This window comes from Podarcis pityusensis (assembly GCF_964106645.2).
Source record: "Podarcis pityusensis genome assembly, chromosome: 3".
NCBI classification, from domain to species: Eukaryota; Metazoa; Chordata; class Lepidosauria; order Squamata; family Lacertidae; genus Podarcis; species Podarcis pityusensis.
Window position 1 is genome coordinate 110,769,896 of NC_138026.1, and position 23,899 is coordinate 110,793,794.

Here is a 23,899-nt window from a genome sequence, read left to right on the forward strand (position 1 = left end):
GACTCTGCCGTTAAGGTGCACTGATGTCTTTCAACTCAAAATGGGAAAGCACCCAGCTCAGCGGGGAGGGTAGGAGACCTCCAAGCAGAGCCGGGTTCCTTCCCAACTGGAGCAAATGAGCCACAGCGCCGGTCAACCTGCCATTGCCACCACTCTGTGGTTGGAAGTACGTGTGTGAGCTTTGAAATGAAAGCAAGCTGCCCTGGAGCTTATACAGTGGTACCTCAGGTTAAGTACTTAATTCGTTCCGGAGGTCTGTTCTTAACCTGAAACTGTTCTTAACCTGAAGCACCACTTTAGCTAATGGGGCCTCCTGCTGCCACCGTGCCGCTGGAGCACGATTTCTGTTCTCATCCTGAAGCAAAGTTCTTAACCTGAAGCACTATTTCTGGGTCAGTGGAGTCTGTAACCTGAAGGGTATGTAACCTGAGGTACCACTGTATCTTGGGCCCAAAGGCAGGGAGAGTGTTAAACCTGTTCCGTTTAGCCATTGAGCAGCGCGCTTTGCCAGAGGATGCTCACCTCAGATGACACATACCTGGTAACGCCTGTCCTCTTATGGTCGGCTTCCTCCCCATCTTGAGCCATCAGGGAAGTACCTGTAAGTCTGCTTGCTTCCCTTTAGTCTTGTCAAACCACCAAGCGGGTGAGCCTGTGTGTTCTCCAACCATTGAATGACCAGGAGGTGGCTCTGCGTCCCTGCCAGTTTTTTTGTTTTGTTTTTAAATAGCAATATTGGGCTTTCCTGCCCTGTCCCTTTGTCTGCTCTGCCACCTGGTACACCTGCATGCAGAGTATATGCCCTGTTCCTAAAAGAGGTGGGGAGGTGAACGGTGTTGAGCATTCCTTGCATAGGTATAGAGCCATCCTGCTTTTGAGGGCAGCGAATTATACAATGTGGACTGATCACCCGTGTGGACCTTTGCTGGGAGGGTGCTGTGTGATGAGTGGAGAGCCTGTAGCCCTCTGGGTGCTGTTGGAGTATTATACCTCTCCCAGCATCCCTTTTGCCTCACGTTGGGCAAAAGATTCCTGTATTGCACAGGTTTGGACCGAATGACCCTTCTGGTCCCTTCCAACTCCACAATTCTGTGATTCTACCCCATGCCTTGGTGTTCTAGCTCACCAAAGCCTGCCACCATCAATAAACGTCTGCAGAGTGTCGTCTCTCAGCAAGAATTCTACCACTGCCTAAGCAGACCTTGAATCGCTTAACAAATAGGGACAGCTTCTTAGGTAGAGCATGAGGAGAAGAAGAGTTTGGATTTGATATCCCGCTTTATCACTACCCGAAGGAGTCTCAAAGCGGCTAACATTCTCCTTTCCCTTCCTCCCCCACAACAAACACTCTGTGAGGTGAGTGGGGCTGAGAGACTTCAGAGAAGTGTGACTGGCCCAAGGTCACCCAGCAGCTGCATGTGGAGGAGCGGAGACACGAACCCGGTTCCCCAGATTACGAGTCTACCGCTCTTAACCACTACACCACACTGGCTACAATGAGATGATGATGATGATGATTTATATCCCACCCATCTGGCTGGGTTTCTCCAGCCACTCTGGGCAGCTTCCAACTCAATATTAAAATACAGTAGTGCATCAAACATTAAAAGCTTCCCTAAACAGGGCTGCCTTCAGATGTCTTCTAAAAGTCTGGTAGTAGTTGTTGTCTTTGACATCTGGTGGGAGGGCGTTCCACAGGGCGGGTGCCACCACCAAGAAGGCCCTCTGCCTGGTTCCCTGTACCTTGGCTTCTCGCAGTGAGGGAACCGCCAGAAGGCCCTCAGAGCTGGACCTCAGTGTCTGGGCAGAACGATGGGGGTGGAGACGCTCCTTCAGGTATACTTGGCAGAGGCCGTTTAGGGCTTTAAAGGTCAGCACCAACACTTTGAATTGTGCTCGGAAACGTACTGGGAGCCAATGTAGGTCTTTCAAGACCGGTGTTATGTGGTCTTGGCGGCTGCTCCCAGACACTTAATCTTGGGGGTTGGGGGTTCAAGCCCCATGTGGGGTGAAAAATTCCTGCATTGCAGGGTTGGACTAGAGGACCCCCATGGTCCCGGCTGATTCTACGAAAGGTGCTGCTCTCTAGAGCAATTCCTTCATTGATGTGGCAGCTATCTGCTAACGTACCTCTGCACCCAGGAAACCCACCTCAAACAAAATGGCCTTTTCTAAAAAAAAAAAAAAAACTCCCCAAGTCTTCACACACTTACCTTAGGAGAGGTGGCTAAAAATTTGGCATTCGCTTATGAGGCTGTCGTAGGCAGAACAGCTCACCTCACTGTGCAGGCAAGGAACCCCAAGGTCTGCCCCAAAGTCCTAGGCCTCAAGCCTGTTCAAGTATAATAATGTGCACAGCACATAGTGGGTCTTTTACAGTTCATCATACAAACTTGGATTTTCCACTTTATAAGACTTTCCCTCGCACCCACACCTATGATGTATGAAAGGAACATCCATATGATTCAGCATCAACTTAATAGTGATAGTATTCTGGGACAAATCGAGCTTTGCTGCAGTCGTACTGCGCCATTACTTCTGTGGGATGGTGGGACCACAAACTTCCGGGTGCCTGCAGATAAGTGCTTGAGGTAACTTGCTACGTACTTGGAGAAACCACTTCCTTAAAAGATGTCTCCATCACAAGCGGGCTAAAATAGAAAGACTAACACATGACTTGAGGGATGATGCAAGCGACATCTCTTAACCTTTAACTGGGTTCTAGCAAAAAGGTTACTGTTGATAAGAACCCTTGAAGCCCCATGGAGATGGTGGAAGAGCTGGCTAGGGAAACTCTTGGAACTACAAACCAACTGCATCATAACAGCAGCAGTGCTGCTATAACGAAGCCCAAAATCCATGATTTTATGTGTGCACAAATGTTGATTAAATCGGTGAATAAAGATGCACTTGATGAGGCTCATCTCCCTGGGCTGGATCCAACTTAAGTAATTCGGCTGGCATGCACCAGTACGAGGGGTCCTGCTGGCACAGTGGAGCTCCCACCACCACCCACGTCCCCAAATCGACTTTTGGGGGGGGGTCAAGAGAACCAGAACAATGTGCAAGGAGGAGGCGAGACCAGACACACCAAGGTGTTTGCATTGACAGAACATTTTGTTTTAGAGCACAGTTCCCCAAACTTGGGTCTCTAGCTGTTTTGGGGACTACAGTTCCCATCATCCCTGACCACTGGTCCTGCTAGCTAGAGATGATGGGAGTTGTGGTCCAAAAACAACTGGACACCCAAGCTTGGGAAGCCCTGTTTTACAGCGATGTTGCGTCCTTCCCATAATCTGTATTTGGAAAGGGCTGTAGCTCAGTCATAGAGCATCTGTCTTGTCTGCAGAAGATCCCAGATTTGGTACTTGGCATCCCAAGGTAAAGCAGGGAGAGATTGCTACCTAAAACCCTGGAGAGTCACTTGTCAGCATAAACATCCATGAACTAGATGAACCAGAGGAAGTCTGATTCAGCGTTTTTTCAGGGGTTCTTCAGGGCCATTTGCAGGCGAAATAATGGGATGGGAACCTATGACCTTCCAGGTGTTGGTCTCCAGGTCCCAGCAGCCTCAGCTAGCACAGTTAATGATCAGAGAAGATGGGAGTGAAACATCTGGGATGCTACTGGCCTTCCCTCTCGCATTTCCATTTGCTCGGGGCCTAAGAACATAAGAAGAGTCCTGCTGGCTCAGGCTGAACCTACTACTTCATCATCCTGTTCTCACAATGGCCAGCCACAGGCCTATAAGCCTCCCCCAAGCAACATCTGAACACAACAGCACTCTTCCCCACTTTTGCAACACGGCAACTGGGAATTCAGAGACTTCTGTTTCCAACAGGTAGATGATCACTCAGGGATGGTAGCCACTGACTGAGCAGTAGCAGTAGCTACTACTATGCCGTAAGATCCACTGTCCTGTAATATCACACATGAGCTTTAACTACTGATGAAGCCCAGGACGGCGAAACAAGGCCAATATTCCAGAAATCCTTGTCTTAGACTTTGTGAAAGGATTCTGCGGAACTGTAACAACCTTTCATGTGGATGGCTTGGACTTTATGAACAGACAGGTGGAATGGACACCATTACATGGATGTACCTTATGCATGAACTGACTAGAGAATGATCTGATCCACTGGGTCTTCTGCTTTGTTCGTTTGTTGAACTTTATGAGTTACTTCTGTTGGAATTTACAATTTGATACTATGAATAGTGTATCTTATTTATCTAAGAACACAGCCGGTTACGTCTCATGTGTTTACTGACTGAGCAGTAGCAGTGATTTTTTTCCCTAGGGGGTAGGTACTCAAAAAGGGACGCGGGTGGCGCTGTGGGTTAAACCACAGAGCCTAGGACTTGCCAATCAGAAGGTTGGCGGTTCGAATCCCCGCAACGGGGTGAGCTCCTGTTGCTCGGTCCCTGCCCCTGCCAACCTAGCAGTTTGAAAGCACATCAAAGTGCAAGTAGATAAATAGGTACCGCTCCGGCGGGAAGGTAAACGGCATTTCTGTGCGCTGCTCTGGTTTGCCAGAAGCGGCTTAGTCATGCTGGCCACATGACCCAGAAGCTGTACCCCGGCTCCCTCAGCCAATAAAGCGAGATGAGCGCTGCAACCCCAGAGTCGGCCACGACTGGAAGAAGAGCCTGCTTCTTTAAAGAACCAAAGCGGGAGAGGAGGGGAGCCGCTTACACAAGTGTAAGCGGCTCCTGTCTGGTTGGCTCCTTTAAAGCAAGCAGACTCTCTGTCCCTCTCTCCTCCCGCTACATAGCAACAAAGTTTTTCAGCTCGCTAAGGCGAGGATGAGCAGGGAGGAGGGAGAAAGCAGAGCCTGCTTGCTTTAAAGGAGCAAAGTGGGAGAGGAGAGGAGCCTTCTCCCCTTAAACCCCTCTTCTGCATTATTAGCAGCATCCTTCTCCACACACCCCAGGCGTGCTCCTTCTCCCCTTATACCCCTCTTCTGCATTATTAGCAGCATCCTTCTCCACACACCCCACGCGTGCTCCATGTCCCTTGAGTGCTTTTCCTTCCCTCCCCACTTAAAACGTGGTTACAAAGCACAGATCCACATGGATCCTCAGGATAAAAATCACGCACCCACTGTTGCCTGGGGCCGCAGTGGTGCAAAAACGTGGTTACAAAGCATGGATCCACATGGATCCTAAGGATTTTTGCATTGGGCTACTCCAAACTCACTGTCAGATCACATGTCTGTGGCCACAGCATGAACCACAAAAATCATACATCCACTGTTTCGTTTGGAATATTTTTTTTCCTTGTTTTCCTCCTCTAAAAACTATGTGCGTGTTATGGTCGGGTGCGTGTTATAGAGCGAAAAATACGGTATGTTGGAAGCTGCCCAGAGTGGTTGGGGCAACTCTTATCAGATGGGTGGGGTATAATCATAATTAATTAATTATAGTTGAACAGAACATCCCTATTTTCATTGGAGAAATGTTCAAGGGTATGCAAACAAGGTGTGGCCCAATTCTTTTACATTTGTTGTACATTACTAACTGCTTTGAGTGGAGGGGTTAAGCAGGATAAAAATACTATTATTTCTATCACATTTACCCCCTTATAATTTTTAGTTTAATTTTCCATAATTAAATGTTACTCCCAATGTGAGGAATTGTGCAAATGTATCTAAAACTATACTTTGCACAGAATAAAGAACAATCAAACTTTTAATGAAATAAAATATTAGATCATAACACTGATTGTTGTTTCCTCTTCTCCAGGATGGGAATCATTACCAGAATACTGTATTTCTGTATTTCTATTCTTTTCTGTGATGGAGAAGGTGGATTTCAGCTTCCAGACAAGGTCTATGTCTCCAAACCCTCCGATAATTACTCTGCATTTCACTCTGAATTACAAACTCCAACAAGAAGCCATAACTTCTCACACAGCTTTTTGAAAAAAATTGCAGGAAGGAAAGCAGAAGGCCCCAGTATTCAACGTTTAGTTCCTCAAAGCAATCAGAGTTTCAAAGTTTTACTTAACAGCCCACCACAAGAAGTGCCACTCCCTAAGTTCTCACAAATGAATGAAATGGTGACTTCTCCACAAACTGACCCATCCTTATGGGGCACCGTGGGATCTCCTTTTCCAGCAGAGAAGCACAAAGGACCTAGTTGTCTTCTAAATGTCCATTCGATACTAAAAAGGACTGTTCTGGGTTATGAAAGACAAGATGAATCTGGAACAGTATTTCCACCTCCTGCGCTGAGGATGTCTGCAGGTTGTGGCAATCCAGTGGGTGGGATGTTTGATCTATCTGACAGAAACCTGTCTGAGGAAGATCTGAGGAGGGAAATGGATCCTAGGCATTGCAACACAACGTTGGGAAAGGTTGTAGAACTGGATGCCAGTCACAACAATCTGCAAATGGATTTAGGGACCCTGCTTTCACTGCTCCTGAAAATGAAGAATGTTCAGTCCATCGACGTGAGTTACAACAGCATAACTGTATCAGGTGTGCTTGTACCCAACAGGTGTGACTTAAAGCACAGCGAGCTGTTGTTCTTAAATCTCAGCCACAACCCTCTTACCACTTTGAAAAGCATCTGCCTCCCTTCGAGTCTCAAAGGCCTTGATTTGTCCTTCACACGCATTAACCAAATACCACATGAGTTTGCCAGAACTTACTTTCATATAGAAGAGATGGATGTTCAAGGAAACCATTTTATATACAATCCTGAAACGCTGACGTCTCTCTTCAAGTCTACACCAAAAACCAGGATACAAGGCTTGTCGATTGTCAATTTTCCACAACGCAGCCCCATCGAAAGCCTCCCCGTGGAAGGAAGGTGTCTCGTAATGTCAAACTGCTCCATCGTAGAACTTCCAGAATGGTTTGCAAACACCATGAGAAAGCTTCTCTTTCTAGACCTGAGCAACAACCCCTTGCACGGTTTTCCTCAGCCGCCAACTTCATTGCAGAACCTAGATTTAAGCAACAGTAACATCCAAGAGATAGCTAATCTTAACATCTTCCCTAATTTGACAGTGCTTAAGATTCCAAGCAATAAAATAAAGGATCTTCCACCTGCATATCTTCCAGACTCCTTAAAAGAACTGGATATCAGTAAGAATCAAATACCCGTGTTCCATTTATGCAGGGCTCCACAAGAGCTGGAATTCCTTAATGTTTCTAGAAACCTCATAACGCATCTGAATCTAAACCATTCTCACCACCTCACCAGCCTTGATGCAAGCCACAATTTAATTACAGAACTGCAGGACCGCACTGGAATATTTCTGCCGGAACTCAAATATCTGAATCTGTCAGGAAACAAGATCTCTTTTTTGCAACCGGGGTCTCTCCCCGAATCTTTGCTCGAGTTGGACATAAGCAACAATGCCATCACCATTATTATGGAAGAGACCTTTGGCCGGTTGACGAACCTGAACGTCTTAACCCTTCAAGGGAAACATTTATTCTGCAGCTGTGACTTGTATTGGTTTGCGAACACGTACCTTGCGAGCCGGCAGCTGCAGATAAATGGCCAAGAGGAGCTTTTGTGCAGCTTTCCTCTCAAGAAACGGGGCCTTTCGGTGGAAAACAGCAACCTAACGATGCTGCGTTGTTCTCTCGGACTTCAAATGGCAATTACGGCTTGTGTGGCCATCTTGACAATGTCCCTCTTAACAGGCCTTTGCTGGCGTTTTGACGGCGTCTGGTACATTAAGATGGGATGGTACTGGTGCATGGCAAAAAGGAAACAATATAAGAAGAGGCCAGAACACAAAGTGTATGACGCATTTATCTCATACAGCGAAAACGATGCGCTGTGGGCTAAAGAGACCCTGCTGGAAAAACTGGAAGCCCTCGAGTTTAGAGTATGTTACCACGAGAGAGACTTCACGCCAGGGCACCCGGTTGTTAGGAACATTTTCCACTGCATTGAGAACAGCCACAAAGTTCTCTTTGTGCTGTCGCCCAGCTTTGTCAACAGTTGCTGGTGCCAGTATGAACTGTTCTTTGCCGAACATCGGGTTCTTAGCGAAAACGAGGACTCTCTCATTATGGTTGTGCTGGAAGACCTGCCGCCCAACAGCATCCCGCAGAAATTCAGCAAGCTCCGGAAGCTGCTGAAAAGGAAGACCTACTTGAAGTGGAGCCAGGAGGAACACAAACAAAAGCTCTTCTGGAGCCAGCTGACCGCTGTTCTGAAAACGACAAACGAGCCGATGGCTTTGACAGAGGAAAATGGGCTGTGCTAGGAAGCAGAGGAGGCATGTGGGAAATTCAGGGTGCATGGATGAGGAACACAAACATTTCTGGACTGGTGAACACTGCGATGTTGGCTTGGGGCTGTTGCTAAGAAAAAGACTTGATCAAATACTGTCAAATGGCAGCCAAGTGTTTAAACATTTGGTTGTGTTACCAGAATTTATGGAAAGGTTTTTTCCTGGGGGGAGGGGTTGCCCATCCTGTGGACATCATATACACACACGCCGTCTACCAAAACCAACACTCCTGCAAATGGGGAAACATTTAGAAAGCCATATAAAATTGCTCCCATATAGGATTTGCGTCGTTCCAACTTTGTTCTGCTCGGGAAGGAAATGGCTACCAAGTGGGGAGCCTGGGACATGGGCAGGGGCAGCCATAATCCCTGAACCCCGAGACCAGGTACTCAGCAGTGTCCTTGCCAGGGTGATAATCGCTGGCATCCTGGCCCTTGAGTGCCAGACAGGTAGCCATTCCAGAAACAATAGGAAACCCAACCTCAGTTTATTAGGAGCTTGGTCAAGACGAAAGGGTGTGCTTAACTGGACCTGGATAACAGTAACATGTACATACTCTACTTAATGGGTGTGAAGTGGAAGTCAAGGGAGGTGTAATGTACGGAGCTTGGATCCTAGAACAATAGGCAGGTAGGATCCTAGAAGGCAGCAACCTGATTGGTCTGCAGGAGCCATCCAATCCAGGTCCAGGAGGAAGTGAATCAGCAACCTGATTGGTCTGCAGGAACCGCCCAATCTGGCTCCAGGAGGAAGTGAATCAGCAACCTGATTGGCCTGCAGGAACAGTCCAATCAGGCTCCAGGAGGGGAGTTGAATCAGCCAATCACATGGGACCCATTGTGTAAATAATGCATATATAGCCAGAGGTTTTGGGGGGAAAGCACTCACTCAGTGTTTACCATGAGCTGAAATAAAAAGCATGAAATCAGCACTCAACTCTGAGTATGTTTCAGGAGGGATGGGGCAAACCTGAAGATCAGGTTTCTGCCAGAAGACCCCTCCCAGATTATGACATAGTTGTGATGTATATATGATGTATGTATCTTCACTAAGGGTGTTGTGAATAAAAAGGAAAACTTATATAAAAAAGGAGCGATCCTTTGTTCTAGGCTTCTTCCTGCTTCTTCCGTATGGTGGCTGGAAGTCTTGTTTATAAAGATCAGGCCTACAAGCTGCTGTTTTGCTCCTATAGTCTTCGCTGGTGTCTTTGTTTGGCAATTCAAGTGAGCCTGGAAGATTTTCCTATGACAGTTATTAGTAGGGCTGGGCAGTATCTGGTTTTCAACATCACAATATATCACCAGCTAAACATCGCGATACACTGATACATCACAATGTCTGAAATAGGGATGGAGCTATATAGAGGCATTAGCTGGCTTCATGGGTTTTCCTCACATTGTGATTTTTGCATAGCACAGGCACACACACAGTTTCGCAATATATTGCCAGGTCAAAAATTACGAAACCAGTATCACGATATGGACCAGTTTTGGATGATCTGTCAATAGATCACCCGGTCCTAGTTATTAGAACAGGGACAGTGGGCAGAGAGGCTTTCGTGAGATAAAAAAACAAAAACATGCTGCTTTTTAGAGGACTCATCTGCACTATGCCAAATTAATCAGAAGCATTATCCCAAATCAATGGTAACCTTGGCTACTGGGTACTTGTGCGTCCCTGCGGACCAATGTACATGCATGTTCTGGTTATTTATTTCGGTGTACAGCTAAGATCTTTTGTAATGTAGGCTTGCAAATGCAGACTATAAACGGGTGGGGGACAAACTTGGTTGGCAAATGTATGTATTGGCACAGATCATCCCCCATCGAAGGCAAGTGGCCTAGTTCTCAGAAACAACAGATGGAGGAGGTAAAATGGGTGTCTGGACAGTACTGGACAGAAAAGGGACTCACGATAGAACATTCCACCATACCCTGGTGTATCCCTGAATATCAGGGAGGCAAATAGGCTAGAAGTTTTCTCTGTGTGTGGATGATTTGTTGAGAGTTCAGTCCTGTGAGCCCTCACCTGAAGAGGTCGGAAAAGGTACAACCCAGAAAATAGCTTGGTTGTTGTTGTTTTTATCACCTCACTGAAAGAAAGAGGCTGAGCTGAGAACCAGCAATTCCCCCAGTTCAATCTTTGTAAGCCGCTTAGAGGTCTTTGGTTTGGGTTTTGAACCAAGCGGTGTAGAAATCTTGGGAAATAAATACCGTATTTTTCGGTCTATAAGACGCACCAGACCACAAGACGCACCTAGTTTTTGGAGGAGGAAAACAAGAAGAAAAAAATTCTGAATCTCAGACGCCAGAACAGCAAGAGGGATCGCTGCGCAGCAAAAGCAGCGATCCCTCTTGCTGTTCTGGCTTCTGTGATAGCTGCACAGCCTGCATTCACTCTATAAGACGCACACACATTTCCCCTTACTTTTTAGGAGGGAAAAAGTGAGTTATAGAGCAAAAAATACGGTAAATACCGCCTTTGTCCATTAACTCAGCCGGTGTTCACATAACTGGCTTCAAACACAGCAGGGTCATTCCACACACACACACACAACTGCATTTCAAATCACATTTGCACATGGTTATTATGATAAACCACAGAGCCTAGGACTTGCCAATCAGAAGGTCGGTGGTTCGAATCCCCATGACGGGGTGAGCTCCCGTTGCTCGGTCTCTGCTCCTGCCAACCTAGCAGTTCGAAAGCACATCAAAATGCAAGTAGATAAATAGGTACCGCTCCGGCGGGAAGGTAAACAGCATTTCTGTGCACTGCTCTGGTTCGCCAGAAGCGGCTTAGTCATGCTGGTCACATGACCCGGAAGCTGTCTGTGGACAAACGCCAGCTCCCTCGGCCTATAGAGCGAGATGAGCGCCGCAACCCCAGAGTCGTCCGTGACTGGACTTAACTGTCAGGGGTTTACCTTTACCTTTATTATGATATACATCAGTATGGCTTGTGGGTGGGTTTCCAAGTCAGCCGCTGCCTGTCCACACCAGAGGGTGGAAAGAGGGGGCATGGATGTCTTCCGTGTGGCTTATGCTTTCAAATTGCATCGCAGCTCGTTGCAGGCGGTGGGAAACATATCAAAACACTGCAATTCTCAAGAAACCACAGGATAGATGTGTATTGTGGCCAATACTGACTTCTGAAACCAGCACAGGGAGCAAAGCAAAGTAAATAGGAATGTGTACCCAGTCACGGTCGGTGGCTCACTTCGGAAACCCAGCCAGATTGGTGGGGTATAAATATATTATTATTTTTATTATTATTATTATTATTATTATTATTAAACCATCATTTTAAAAAGACAAACCACAAACAATATCGGGGGTTGGTCGAAACATCACAGAACACGGAGACTCCTTTATTGTAGGAGAACACATTAAGTATGAATTGGCACAGAATAGAAGGAAAAGTTTGATCCGTATCCTTAGATATCCTTTTATAATCATGACAGCATGTGATATTATTTTTATATATAAAAAAATACACACACCCTAAAATACCAAAGAAACACAAGGGCTAACAGCAAGGTTCTTCCTCTAACGTTTTGGGAATGAGAAAATGACTAACGTGAAATGTTTTAGCAAAATATTACTTCCCTAACAGATTCTGCACAACCATCATTCACATACTGTACTCAGTTTTGCTTGTGTTAGGTCATACGGTGCCTATGATTATCTAGCAAAAAAAAATTTTAAAATTAAATCAGTCCTTTATATTTTTTCTAGAATGGTCATTTTATAAGCACCGATGCTTGCCTAATACAATTGGTCCGCAATTATGAGACAGTTATTGCAAAAGACACATATAATCATGTAACAAGAAGAGATTTGGCTCTTGCAAAGAGCATTTACAATATGCAAGAATGGGAAGTGTGGAAATTGGGCCCCTGAAATCTCAACTTTTAATGGGGGGAGGGGAGAGGGCAGGCAGGGAGTTTGGTTATTTTCTAGCCTTCGTGATTTGCAAGAGTTTAAAATTGCATGTGTGTGCCCAACCCCTCACCATATCTAGAGTTATAACAAGCAAGCAGAATTCCTCATATGCTACAGTTGCGTTGCTAAGAGGTGGGATTGAACGCTCTGCCAAAGTAACACAACCCCCAGAGACTGTTCTGACTGGAGGGTGAGAACAGGCCTATATTAGAAGGGGTGAGGGTGCAGAGAGATAGTTTAAAAAGGGCTTGTAACCTTTGTCGCCAGTGACAAAAAATCATAAGTGTGGTTGCCTTTCATGTCATTCACGAATCAAAACGAGCTAAGGTTTCGGACAAATCAGCGAACACAAAAACGCTGTGGACTAGTAACTTGGAATTATTTACAAGACTGACGCAGATCTTGCCTGAGAAGAAGGCATCTCATGTCCTCAACATACATAAAAGTTGACATTTCTTGTTAGCAGTAAACCCAAGGATATAAAACACTTTCTGTAAAGTTTCCCCAGTGCATGTAGCTTTCAAAATTCTTTCGAAACGCAGCGAAGCAAAACCGTAAAATAAACTCTGGTCCTGACAGAGTATATATATACAACTGGGGATAGGATAGGATTTGGCGCATGGGCTGTATCCTTTCACAGAAGCTATGGCCCTGACACTCTGAGGAGCCCACCTTCTGACAACTTTTAATTAAATAATAATAATAATTACGATGGTAGTGCTGAGCAGCTTCCAGCCACCATCTTGGGCAGGCATAGGCAAACTCAGCCCTCCAGATGTTTTGGGACTACAATTCCCATCCTCCCTGACCACTGGTCCTGTTAGCTAAGGATCATGGGAGTTGTAGGCCAAAAACATCTGGAGGGCAGAGTTTGCTTATGCCTGATCTTGGGTGTCCCATTCCGCCGCCCCCTCCCACAATACCCCAGAAGTTAGGTCAACACAGAGTCTATGGGATGGGGGGAAGGAAGTGATATGGTTGCTGCCACAGTTGGGAAGCCCACTGCACTGTGGGGGGGAAATTAAATTAAAAGGAGGTCCAGAACAGGCATCAGTAGTAGAGGGTCCACTGATGGAGAGGATGCTGAAAGCCCTCTCAGTCTTGGTCCCAATCCTGGTTTGGGGATAGGGTTTGCCACTCCACATGCTTTGCCAACCAGCACAATTAAACACTCTTCAATAAATAAATAGAAAAGCAAGGTTCCGCATCAAACCAGTAATATATATATATATATATATATATATATATATATATATATATATATACACACACACACACACACACACACATACACAATTCGGAGTAGAAACTTTTAGAAAGCACTTTCATGGGGATACCACACACACACACAAAAACGGAAAAACAATACCCGGTCCAGTCTTAAAGAAGAGTTGCCACAGGTGATTTCGTGGTTGGCAGGTGTTTTGACAGAAAAAGCAGTATTGTGTTTGAGGGTGGTGGAGGGAATACTTTGGGCAGGGTGGGGGTATAAGACCCACTGAGCCTTGGGGACTAGTAACCAGAAATCTTGAAAGATGGGGGGAAAGAGAACTAGAGAGATAGTAGGAAAACATGTGGCCAACCTGCGAAACCAAATAACAGAAGCAGGCCAGGACAGGAGATGGTAGTGCTGAGCAGCTTCCAGCTTCTCAGAAGCCTGGCTAAGGCCTAGCTACTCCTGCCCCTTCGTGCACCAGCTGCTCAGCAGACTGAAGGCAAAAAGGCCTTAGAGCCACCCTGGCACGCTCCAGTTGTTGCTTGACTACAACGCCCATCATCCTGCCCAGTGTGGATGGGAGTTGTAGTCCACGGCTATCCCTGCTGCGATGCGTACGAGAGGGGCGCGATATCATGCTTCGGATGACCCGTGGGGGCATATTTGCCGCACGGACACACACACACACAAAGAAAAAGGTCGGCCGCCATTGCGGTCGAAAGTTAAAGAGTCTCAGCTCCTGGTAGCTACACCGAGGGAACCGGTATCTGCTTAGCAGAAGTACTGTCGAAATCCCTCACTACGTCCGTCATCGCGTGATAGTGCATGGCAATGTAGGAGTTGGCGAATCCAAAGGGAGAGTTTGTGGGCTGCAGGCTGTTGGGAGTGCTCACCTCCTGGGAAGGGCAGCTGTTATAGATGCTGTAATAAGGTTCGATGCGAGTGTTCATAGGGGTAGAGCTACTCTGGGCCCCATAATGCTGGCGGCCGGCGGAAGCCTTTGGGCTCAGCATGCTCTCCTTGGAGTGACTCGGGCCGCAGGCCTGGTCCACAAACTTCTTCTGAGGCTTTGGAGACAGCATGTAAGCAGAGTTGGTCTCATGGTGGGACGACTTGTTGCGGTTGGCCTCCAGGCTCCCTTTGCCCACGGCGCGGAGCCGCGTCTTCTGCTTGCAGCAGAAGAAGACGAGGGCGAAGTACTGGAGGCACCAAAGGACTCTCCTCCTCAGCCCTGCGCTGTTCCGGGAATATATGAAAGGGTTCAGCCCGGACTTGAAGAAGATGAGGGTGAACCCACACAGTTCGAACTGGTAGAGGATGAAGCCGCTGTTCCGGGACAGAACGTCCTGCACCAGGGAGATGCCGAGAGGCAGACAGCAGACTAACACCGAGAGGACAATGACGACACACGTCACCACGGCCTTTGAGTCCTTGGCTGTCGACAAGTTCACGGTCGACACCAGCTGGAACTTGCTGGCCGCAGTTGCGGGCAGCTGGCTGAGGTTCTTTGTGTACGCGTGGGTTTGGATGTGCTGCAGCTTGTTGTAGTTTTGGTTTCTGTAGAGAGCGGGCACGGCGCACTGCACGCCGTCAGCACACCCAGCAGCAAGGGGTCCGATCAACGGCGGAGGCCTGGATGCATCGACTGTGATGATGGGGGGACATTTGCGCACCTGGGCGTTCTTCCTCAAGGCCTGGGCTATCAGGATGTAGGAGACGGACACCACCGCCACGCAGCAGATGAAGTCGATGACGTACAGGTAAGGGACCACCTTCCCCTCGCCGATGACCAGGCTGGAGATGGGGAGGCAGAGGCGGGATTTCTGGGTCCTCATGGTGGCCAGCGTCGCGAGGGTGAAGCTCATGGACCACAAGGCCAAGGTGAGCAAAAGGGTGCAAGGGAAAGAGGCCGTCCGGTTGGGCTGCTTGCCCAAGACCATGCGGAGCCGGTGAAGGGCGATGACGGCCACTGTCTTGAGGGACATGATGATGAAACCGGAGCTGGTGAGGTGGAAGGTGAAGCAGAAAGCGTCAGGGATGCCCGCCGCCGAGTCCAGGAACAGGGCGAAGGTGAACATGGGGGCGGTCACTCCGCAGATGAAGAGGTCGCAGAAGGACAGGTTGAGGATCATGAAGTCAAAGTTGGTGCGGAACTTCCGGAAGGCCGGGTCGAAGAAGGACAGGAAGACGATGAGGTTGCCGTAGGAGCCCAGGCAGAAGATGACGGCCAACAGGAAGGTGCACGTCACCAAGGTGGCTGTGTGGATGATGTCTTGGAGGTCTCCTTGGAAGGAAAAGGTGTCATTGCTGCCCCGAGGGTGTGGCGGTGGCGGCTGTGCAGAGGAATTGGAGCGGTCTGTCCACTTCGCCTCAGCCCAGCCCGTCAGGTTCATCCTCACAGGAAGCAACGCTCTGCGGTTCCGGCACCTCAGAATCAATCGCCTCCCATTAGAAGCTTGAAGTCCATGGTGGGTGAAGCCTGTTTGTATAAGCAGAAACACACGCCCCGTCCAAACGTAAGTCAACAGATAGCTAATATTGGGCCTTCAAGTCTTCTCCTGTGTACTTTTAACAGCCATGATGTGCTCTGAAGAGGAAACTATGTCTGCCAACTCGATCACTGTAAACCTGCAGAAGATCTCACAGAGTAATTGCACGGGAAACTTGATTTGCTCTCAACCGCTGCTTTAACACAGAGAGATGTTAACTATATTTAAATAGTATCTTTTTTTGCTGTTTTTTAAGCCTGTATTTATCACTATTCTTTAAAACCAGTATTCTATGCTATTATGTGAACTGCTCTGTTACATTTTTGATGTAACATATGTATCTTGCTGGTTAAAGAAAATCAAATACGGACAGTTCACACCCAGTATTTTGACTGCTGATTATTTAATTCTGGGGGCAGGGTGGAAGGAACCATTGTTTTGTTTCTGTGCATTAAGGGGAGGGAACAAGATCGTCAAAGTCCCTGTTTCAGTTCCCAGCATCTACAGTGAAGAGTTTGGCTCCATCTTACATTTAAAGAAGCAAATTCTTTAAACAGATGTGGCTCCCACCGAGGAAACCGTGGGAACTGTAGTTTGTTAAAGGTGCCGAGAGGTGTTAAGAGACCCCTGTTCCCTCACGGGGCTAAGATTCCCAGAATGGTTTAAGAATCAATCCTTCTTCCCGGGGAAGAATTGAGGCTCCGCGAGGGGATTTTTGTTGCTGTTGTTGGACTGTGCCTCTGGGGGTTGGGTCAAACCACTGGAGAATCACAGCGCCTGCTGCCTCCCATGTTGTTTTTCCTGCATCTGCAGTGCCAAACTGCCCTTTCCAGGAACAAGAGTCTCCTAACAACTCTCAGCAGCAGGGAACAAACTACACTTGCCAGGATTCTGACAGTAAGCGCCGTTCGACAGGGGAACTGACTCTCTCAGGAGGTTGTGGACCCTCCTTCCTTGGAGGTTTTCAAGCAGAGGTTGGGTGGCCATCTGTCGTGGATGCTTTAGCTGAGATTCTTGGCATTGCAGGGGGTTGGACTAGATGACCCTTGGGTCCCTTGATTGTTGACTCTATGATTGTTGGAGTGCAAGGACACAGTGCAGTCAGGCAAAAGCATTTGGGTGGGGGTAGTTCTGAGGCCCAGATTAGAAAAAAAAAACCCAAGAGGGCCACATTTTGAACAGATGTGTACTCAAGTGCCATATTAAACCCTGTGGAGGCTCCTAGGCAGTTCAAATCTCTGGGGGCCCCATGCAAATTATCTCCTAATAATTGACCGTAATTTTCTTTCAAGATCAAATCAATATTATTTAGATCCGTTGCCGTGGGGCCCCTAAATGGCCTGGGGACCATAGTTTGGTGCCTACCCTGCCGATTTGGTAACCTGGCACCAATGAGACTGCTTTAGTGCAGACATGCCCAAGGCAGCTTCCGACGGGTGACCTCAAAAGAGTTAAGCAGTGTGTCCTGAGATAACATCCCTAAGGAAAGGAATGCAGCGCTGGAAAAATGGAGCTGTACCCCAAACTCTTTAGGCCTGACCCAAATTGGTTGCCTCCAGAGACTAAGCCAGTTCCTGCGGCACAGATTCCTTTTTTGGGGTGGGGGTAGAATTGAATAAGAACTACCTCCAGACTGTAAGAAGAGCCGGGCTGGATCAGGCCAAAGGCCCACCAAATCCATCACCCTGTTCTCCATGGGGGCCCCCTCTGCGCAACGACGCTCTTGCCCACTCGCGGTTCTGCCATTCAGCGTGTTATCATTCTCCTAACAAACGGATCCTCATCCCGAGTCTGCCAAACCCCTTCCAAAGCCCCCCGACGGGGAGAAGCGAATCCCACCCCACCGCCTGCCGCGGCGCGTGGGCTCCTTCCCGCGCTTCTCCCCCCAGGCCCCGGCAACGGGCAGGAGCAGCGGAGGCGTCCGACGCTCCCGGCCGCTCCGTGGCGCCATTACGCGCCGGGCTGCGCCTTGAGGGTCCGGTTGGAGAGGAGAGCCTTGTGCGCTTCGGGCCAGAGCGGAGGCCGAGGCCATCGCCCGCCATCCCTCCTGGCCAGGACGCACGAAGCGCGCCCAGGGCGACCCACCTTCCGCCCTACCCACCAACCCCAGGCAGCGTCTCCTTACCCAGCGCCGGCTCCGGGGAAGCAGCGGGCGCCGCTCGCCTTGTGCCTCGGCGCGCAGGGAGCGGGGAGCATCTTCTCCCGGCCAGGCTGCCCAGGGCAGCTCCGGAGGCGGCGGGCGGACGCTGAAGTCATCGCCGACGTGCGGGAGAGGATGGACCTCACTTGTGCATTGGAGGGGGGGATGGAGAGAGAGAGATGGGAAAGGAGGGAGAGGGTGTCGCCGCCGCCACCGCGAAGCCCGCACACGATGCTGCCCGGTTGGCGGCGCGCGCTTTGCTGGGGCTCTCCAAATGCGCAACGGCGGCTCCTGGCCAGGGGTGGGGGTCCTCCGGTTTGCTCGCCGCGCAGCCCCCGAGGGATCTTGCCCACCCCGCCTCCGCTCTCGCGCACGACCCCAAAAACAAGGGCCGGGAGGGGAAGGGAGGGCAGCGCGCGCGCACACACCTCGGCGGGAGTGCGCGCGACTGCACCGGAGCCGCACGCGCGGCACGCAGCGCAGCGATTGCGCATCTGAGCGGGCGGTTGGGAGGAAGCGACGCGCTCTTTCTCGTTCTCTCGCATTTCTTTTCTAAATAGACCCGGGCAAGCAGAAGCGACGCTTTTGTATCCGAGTGAGAAACGCTTCGGACGGCCCTAGGCGCGCAGGGAGGCGCCTTTTGCTTACCAAGAGCCGCCTTGGCTTTTTGGTACCCGGTTTCGCCAAAGCAGAGATTCAGGCCGCTCACGCATCATCGCTGATTTGTTTTTGGCGTTTGTGGGGGAGATGCAGGAGGAGGAAGGGGAGAGAAGGCTGTGCAGCTCCCCCCCCCCCCCGCTGCTGCTGGGAGAAAAAGGTGGGATGTGTAAATGCAAATAAATCCATCAGCAGGTTTGAGCTCTAGGCAGCTGAAGCCAAATTGAAGGCTCCCGAGGGCTCCTCTTGAGCAGGTTGTCCTCTGGGATGCTCCCCTGGCTGCAATGGGCATCCTCAGGTGCCCCAGGAGGCTGGGTTGGAGTCAGGGTGGAAAATCTTTAAGGATGGCTATAACTCCCAAGTACTGGACAAGAACATGAAAGGGGGAGAGAAGGCCTGGATAGTTACTGAGAGCTGGCCCTGCCACCTGCCCAGGTTCTGGTGGCACCTGGGGTCAGACCTTTGAAGGGAAGCAAATGAGAATCATTTGTGCCCCTGTGCCGAATTGCAGGCACACAGGTGTTCTACGGAGAAAGTACTGTGAAATCCAAGTAACAGGGCGAGGAAGAGTGGGGACTTTGTCCCACATTTCTGCTGCTCATAAACAGGTTCAGAACATGAGTCCAAGACCTGTTCACTTCCGTCCAGGACCACAAGTTAAAGAGGTTGTATTCCAAGTACAGTGGTACCTCGGGTTAAGTACTTAATTCGTTCCGGAGGTCCGTGCTTAACCTGAAGCACCATTTTAGCTAATGGGGCCTCCCGCTGCCGCCAGAGCACAATTTCTGTTCTCATCCTGAAGCAAAGTTCTTAACCCGAGGTACTATTTCTGGGTTAGTGGAGTCTGTAACCTGAAGCGTATGTAACCTGAGGTACCACTGTACCTATGACACAAGGGGACAGGGGGTGGGCACTTTCGACTCTCAACTGGCCCGGGGGTCTCCTACGCATATTTCCTGCCACGGCAATGCTTCCGAGAGCCCTGAGAAAGGTCAAAACAGAAGGCAGCGGTTCTGCCAGTGCTCCCCCTTTGACTTCAGTGGCCTTGGTTTTCATACACAGTAAATTTAGCGACAGGAGACCCTTGACTGGGGGCATCCCTAGGCGTTGGTCAGGTTGGCCTGCCATGGGCGCAGACCCCGGGGGTGCACAAAAATCGCAAAGACAGAGTGAGCCGCTGATTGCCTAGGGTGCAAGGGACTGGGGTGCCACCGATACAGCCCCTTGCCAAGGATGCAAAGGAGCCTAGGTAAGCCTCTTCCCTTCACCCCTCCCCTCCCCTCCCCTCCCAGCCTGGCTAAGCCAAGAGATTTGCCACCCTGACTCCTCTTGGCTTCAACTGCACTTTTGGCACTTGAACAGCAGCTTCCAGCAACTGGTATGCAGAAGCAGAGCCATCATGGTTCATAGCCAGGGTTAGCCTTTACCTCCCATGAATTAGCCCACTTTTCCTCCAAAGCCAATCAAGTTGGTGGCCACCATTGCCTCCTGTGGGAGTGAGTTCCAAAGTTTAACTATGTGCTTTATGTGCTTTTACCTGTCCTTAGGGACATGGGTGATGCTGTGGTCTAAACCACTGAGCCTAGGGATTGCTGCTTAGAAGGTTGGCGGTTTGAATCCCTGCGACGGGTTGGGCTCCCGTTGCTCAGTCCCAGCTCCTGCCAACCTAATAGTTCGAAAGCACATCAAACCGCAAGTAGATAAATAGGTACCACTCCAGCGGGAAGGTAAACGGCATTTCCGTGAGCTGCTCTGGTTCGCCAGAAGCGGCTTAGTCATGCTGGCCATATGACCTGGAAGGTGTACGCTGGCTCCCTCGGCCAATAAAGCGAGATGAGCACTGCAACCCCAGAGTCGTCCGCGACTGGACCTAATGGCCAGGGGTCCCTTTACCTTTCTTTACCTGTCCTAAATCAGCTTCAATGGATGTGCACAAGTTCTACTGCACAACTATTATAGTTTTATTGTTGTGAGACAGGGAGAAAACCCACTTTTCCCAAGCCAAGCATATCCCTTCCGCCATGTTGCAGCTGATCTACCACTGAGCTTCACATTCACACACTGTCCTGGAAAAGAAAGAAGTTGCAAGGGTTTAGAAACAACTCCAGATTGCATCCCTTTTTAGGCTCAACTCAAATATTAGCTTTTTGCAGAGCAGGAGACACTGCCCAGTGGAAAAACAAGTTCCCGGAGATATGTGCTGCACAACTGGAAACAGACAGGTGACATGTTCATCGCAACAAATCCTGATTCTGCGCCTTCTGTCTCTTTCCATCCGGTTATGTCTCTCCCGAGTTCCACTTTGTGTGCTCTAGGTTGGTTGTGTTGCTTGCCAAGTGCTATGAGCTGGGCCAGCATGTTGGGTATCACACACATTCTGAATATCACCAAGAGGTTTGCGCCGTACACTGGTGTCCAAGGGATGTATTTGACTACGACTTCTTTCGTTTATTGTTTGCTTACATATAGCATCTCCTCCTAATTTAATCCAAACATGTTCAGGCAGTGCCTTATTTCTAGGACCAACGGTCTGTTTTGTAGCCTCAATTTTCTGCTGGTAACAAATAGAAAAAGCTCGAGGTAACCCAAGATCTTGATATTGGGCTGTTTCCAGAACAGAGGCTCCACAGCTCCAAAAGAAAATGTATGTATGAGTATTAAATGAAGCCAACTGTGTTTTCTACTAGGAAACATGTTTTCTACTAGGGACCAATTTGATACACGGTAGGGCTAACAGCTTTCCCCCCTTCATATATATCCTCAGGTGAAAGGGCTTATCTTGAAGAAACTCTCCCCTGAAAAACAAGACACCATGCGCGCACAGATCTTACAAACAATTCATTTATTCAGCTTTAAACTAAGTACACAACTGAAAGGAGAAGGCGGCATTTTGGCACTATGCTATACATTAGTTATTTCTGTGTATCAGCTCTCAGGAGATACTGTACTGGTTACACTGTTGTGCTTTAAAAACATGGTGTTGTTTCCCAGCAGGCAGAGGATTGAAGAGAAAAAAATATGTATTCCTGTTTTTACAAAGAAAAAAGTACAGGATGTGCAGAAGATGAAAATACACACAATTCTCAGATGATTTCCCCCCCCCCCCCCAAACACGGGAGGCATTCTTGTACTCTATAATTTACCACACACCAGAGTATGTCACTTGCTTGCATTCCCAAAGTGAGGGAGCGGGTGGGGGCAGAGTGGCAGAGATTACGTAGTAAAAACCAACAGATTCACTAAAAAGTTAAATGAAAAATCAAGCCCAAAACTAAAGTCACCTCATTAGAGGGAGGGGGTAATATTAAAAACCAGAAGAAATTGGCATCGAATCAGATACAAAAAGCTGAAAGCACTATTATCAACACCTAAAAGTGCAATTGTTTAAAAGTTAATTCTCACAAATGAATTATGTAAAATTTTTGCAAACTGTACAGTGCTTTGCCAGTGCAGTGCCTCTACAATTTATACAGTCCTTTACATCTATGTAACACATATTGAACATGTTGTGAAACAGCCAGCCAATAGCCACCAGAGTTGCAGAACGAAAAGAAATTTGGGATGGGCGGCCAGGCGGAGGGAGATACAGTACTTCTGGGATTTTTTTAAATGCAAGTTACATACTTGTTCCAAGATGTGGTGAGGCAAATGGAAAGATGTGTGACTAGCAAACAGGGAATATTTAAAAAGTCTTTAGCCACTCATTATTAACATATGTACATACTCTTTTGTTCTCTGAAATAAAACCAACAGCTGAGAGACACTCTTGTCTGTGGGCTCTACTGAACTGAGGACAAAAACAACAAGACTGCCACTTACGAAGGCAGGCAAAAGTTAAGGTTCAGTACCTGGCTGGAGAATCTTACTTAAAAACCTGTCAACAGAAAGGACAACTCTCTTGCTCTGATGTGGACAGCAATAGAGGGGGAAATATTTGCTCAGAAGGTAAGACTTCAAAAGAAACGCAGCTCAAAGTTCTGCATAGCCTGGTATTGCATGGGAGCTGGAAAGAGACAGAACAATGTTATGGGGGACATTTTTGGCCTACGCTTACAAGCGAGTGGTCAGCAGTTCACAGATGCACACTCTTGCAGGCAGATCAGATGGAGAGTTTGAGCACCCAAAATTGCAGATAATTAGGTTCGAAAGTCCATGTATGTAATGTGAAGTTGCAGCATTAGCCACCTGCACAGAATAAGATTTCTTTTTAAAGGGCTTCGGGTTAACGCAAGGAATTTGCATGAAAGTGTGGAAAAAAATCATGATTGCTCCCTCAAACACAAAGACTTGTCACGCTGCGGCAGTCCCCTCTCCCCAGTGCAGCAGAAATCCTCAAGAGTCCTTCCCACAGAGACTTAAGGTATGTACTTCCTTAAAGGATTCCAGCGCTAAGCCTCAGAGTTACCATATCCAAAAGGGTTCTATACACAATAAATTAGTTTTGAGTTTCCTTTATTTTTGCGGAAATGGCAGTGGGCCCTCCTTTTTCCGAGAACCTGCAAGACGGAAGGAAACAAGAAAGGAGAGCTCGGGTCATGTTTTGCAAGAAAAAGAATGTGTGTACCTGCGCTAAAGCTTGCATTTAGAATATATATAATCACTCCTCCCTGTTCTCCTCTCCGCAACTGCCAAGGACGGAAAGACGAAGCCAGCTATACCCCTTGCAAAAAGCTGCTCTAGCGGAGGGAGACTGTGATGGAAGCAGGGATTCTCCACCCGCCAGGAGCATGGGGAAAAGAGGCAGTCCATTTCCCCAGCACTCTCCAGCCATCACAGTCAATGGATATGAATGGCAGCTTCCCTCTTTAGGAGGATCAGGGCTGTCCTATACCTGGAATGTCTTGTTAATGTGAAGCATGCCTTTAATCAAACCCCACTGCTGCTGCTCATCACCCCCAGGCTGCTTTCAATTGCAACCTCCACCCAGCTCTGCCAGAGGTGCTGGTCAGTGTTAGTCAAATGCAGGGGTGACACAGGTCCCAATTTGGCTTGCAAGGCCCTATCCCCGCCCCCCCCCCCCCCCGCAATCACACCCACATTTGCCACAACTAACATCCTACATGACATCAGGTGTGGGGGGGCAGGCACAGGTCTGGCTAAATCAGCTGCATGGCAAGGGGAACTTGATTGCAAAGCAGTGTTGAACTCACTGCCCATCACAGTGTCAGGTGATTTGACAGGTGGGTTGCTCCATGGAGG

At 48.5% G+C, this 23,899-nt stretch overlaps 3 protein-coding genes across 4 annotated transcripts in view; 1 reads left to right on the top strand and 2 right to left on the bottom strand.

Annotated features, from left to right (window-relative positions):
• Positions 1–5,723: 5,723 nt before the first annotated feature.
• Positions 5,724–9,185, top strand: LOC308473312 (toll-like receptor 2). Its single transcript, XM_080998704.1, has one exon. It carries the CDS (start codon positions 5,744–5,746, stop codon positions 8,228–8,230), a length of 2,487 nt encoding a protein of 828 aa, XP_080854830.1. The 5' UTR covers positions 5,724–5,743; the 3' UTR covers positions 8,231–9,185.
• Positions 9,186–13,857: 4,672 nt separating this feature from the next.
• Positions 13,858–19,578, bottom strand: LOC308474562 (putative G-protein coupled receptor 75). Of its 2 annotated transcripts, none has more exons than XM_081001032.1 (2): positions 18,692–19,578; positions 13,858–15,893 (listed from the first exon to the last, which is right to left on the bottom strand). In XM_081001032.1, the coding sequence occupies exon 2, from the start codon at positions 15,805–15,807 to the stop codon at positions 14,161–14,163; it is 1,647 nt and encodes a 548-aa protein (XP_080857158.1). In that variant the 5' UTR covers positions 15,808–15,893; positions 18,692–19,578; the 3' UTR covers positions 13,858–14,160. The 2 variants fall into 2 exon arrangements, with proteins under 2 accessions (XP_080857158.1, XP_080857157.1); XM_081001031.1 differs by lacking the exon at positions 18,692–19,578 and adding an exon at positions 18,029–18,475 and having other exon boundaries at positions 13,859–15,893.
• Positions 19,579–21,523: 1,945 nt separating this feature from the next.
• The window catches only part of LOC308474485 (proteasome activator complex subunit 4), a 201,365-nt gene continuing 198,989 nt past the window's right edge, over positions 21,524–23,899 (bottom strand). Inside the window, exon 45 of the mRNA XM_081000810.1 lies at positions 21,524–23,196. The gene's annotated coding sequence lies outside the window, so the exon portion shown is untranslated. The remainder of the gene's footprint in view (positions 23,197–23,899) is intronic.

What these genes read in the sequence shown, in the direction of transcription:
- LOC308474562 (XM_081001032.1), bottom strand. Translation starts at nt 15,807, where the DNA reads ATGAACCTGACGGGCTGGGCTGAGGCGAAGTGGACAGACCGCTCCAAT.
- LOC308473312 (XM_080998704.1), top strand. Translation starts at nt 5,744, where the DNA reads ATGGGAATCATTACCAGAATACTGTATTTCTGTATTTCTATTCTTTTC.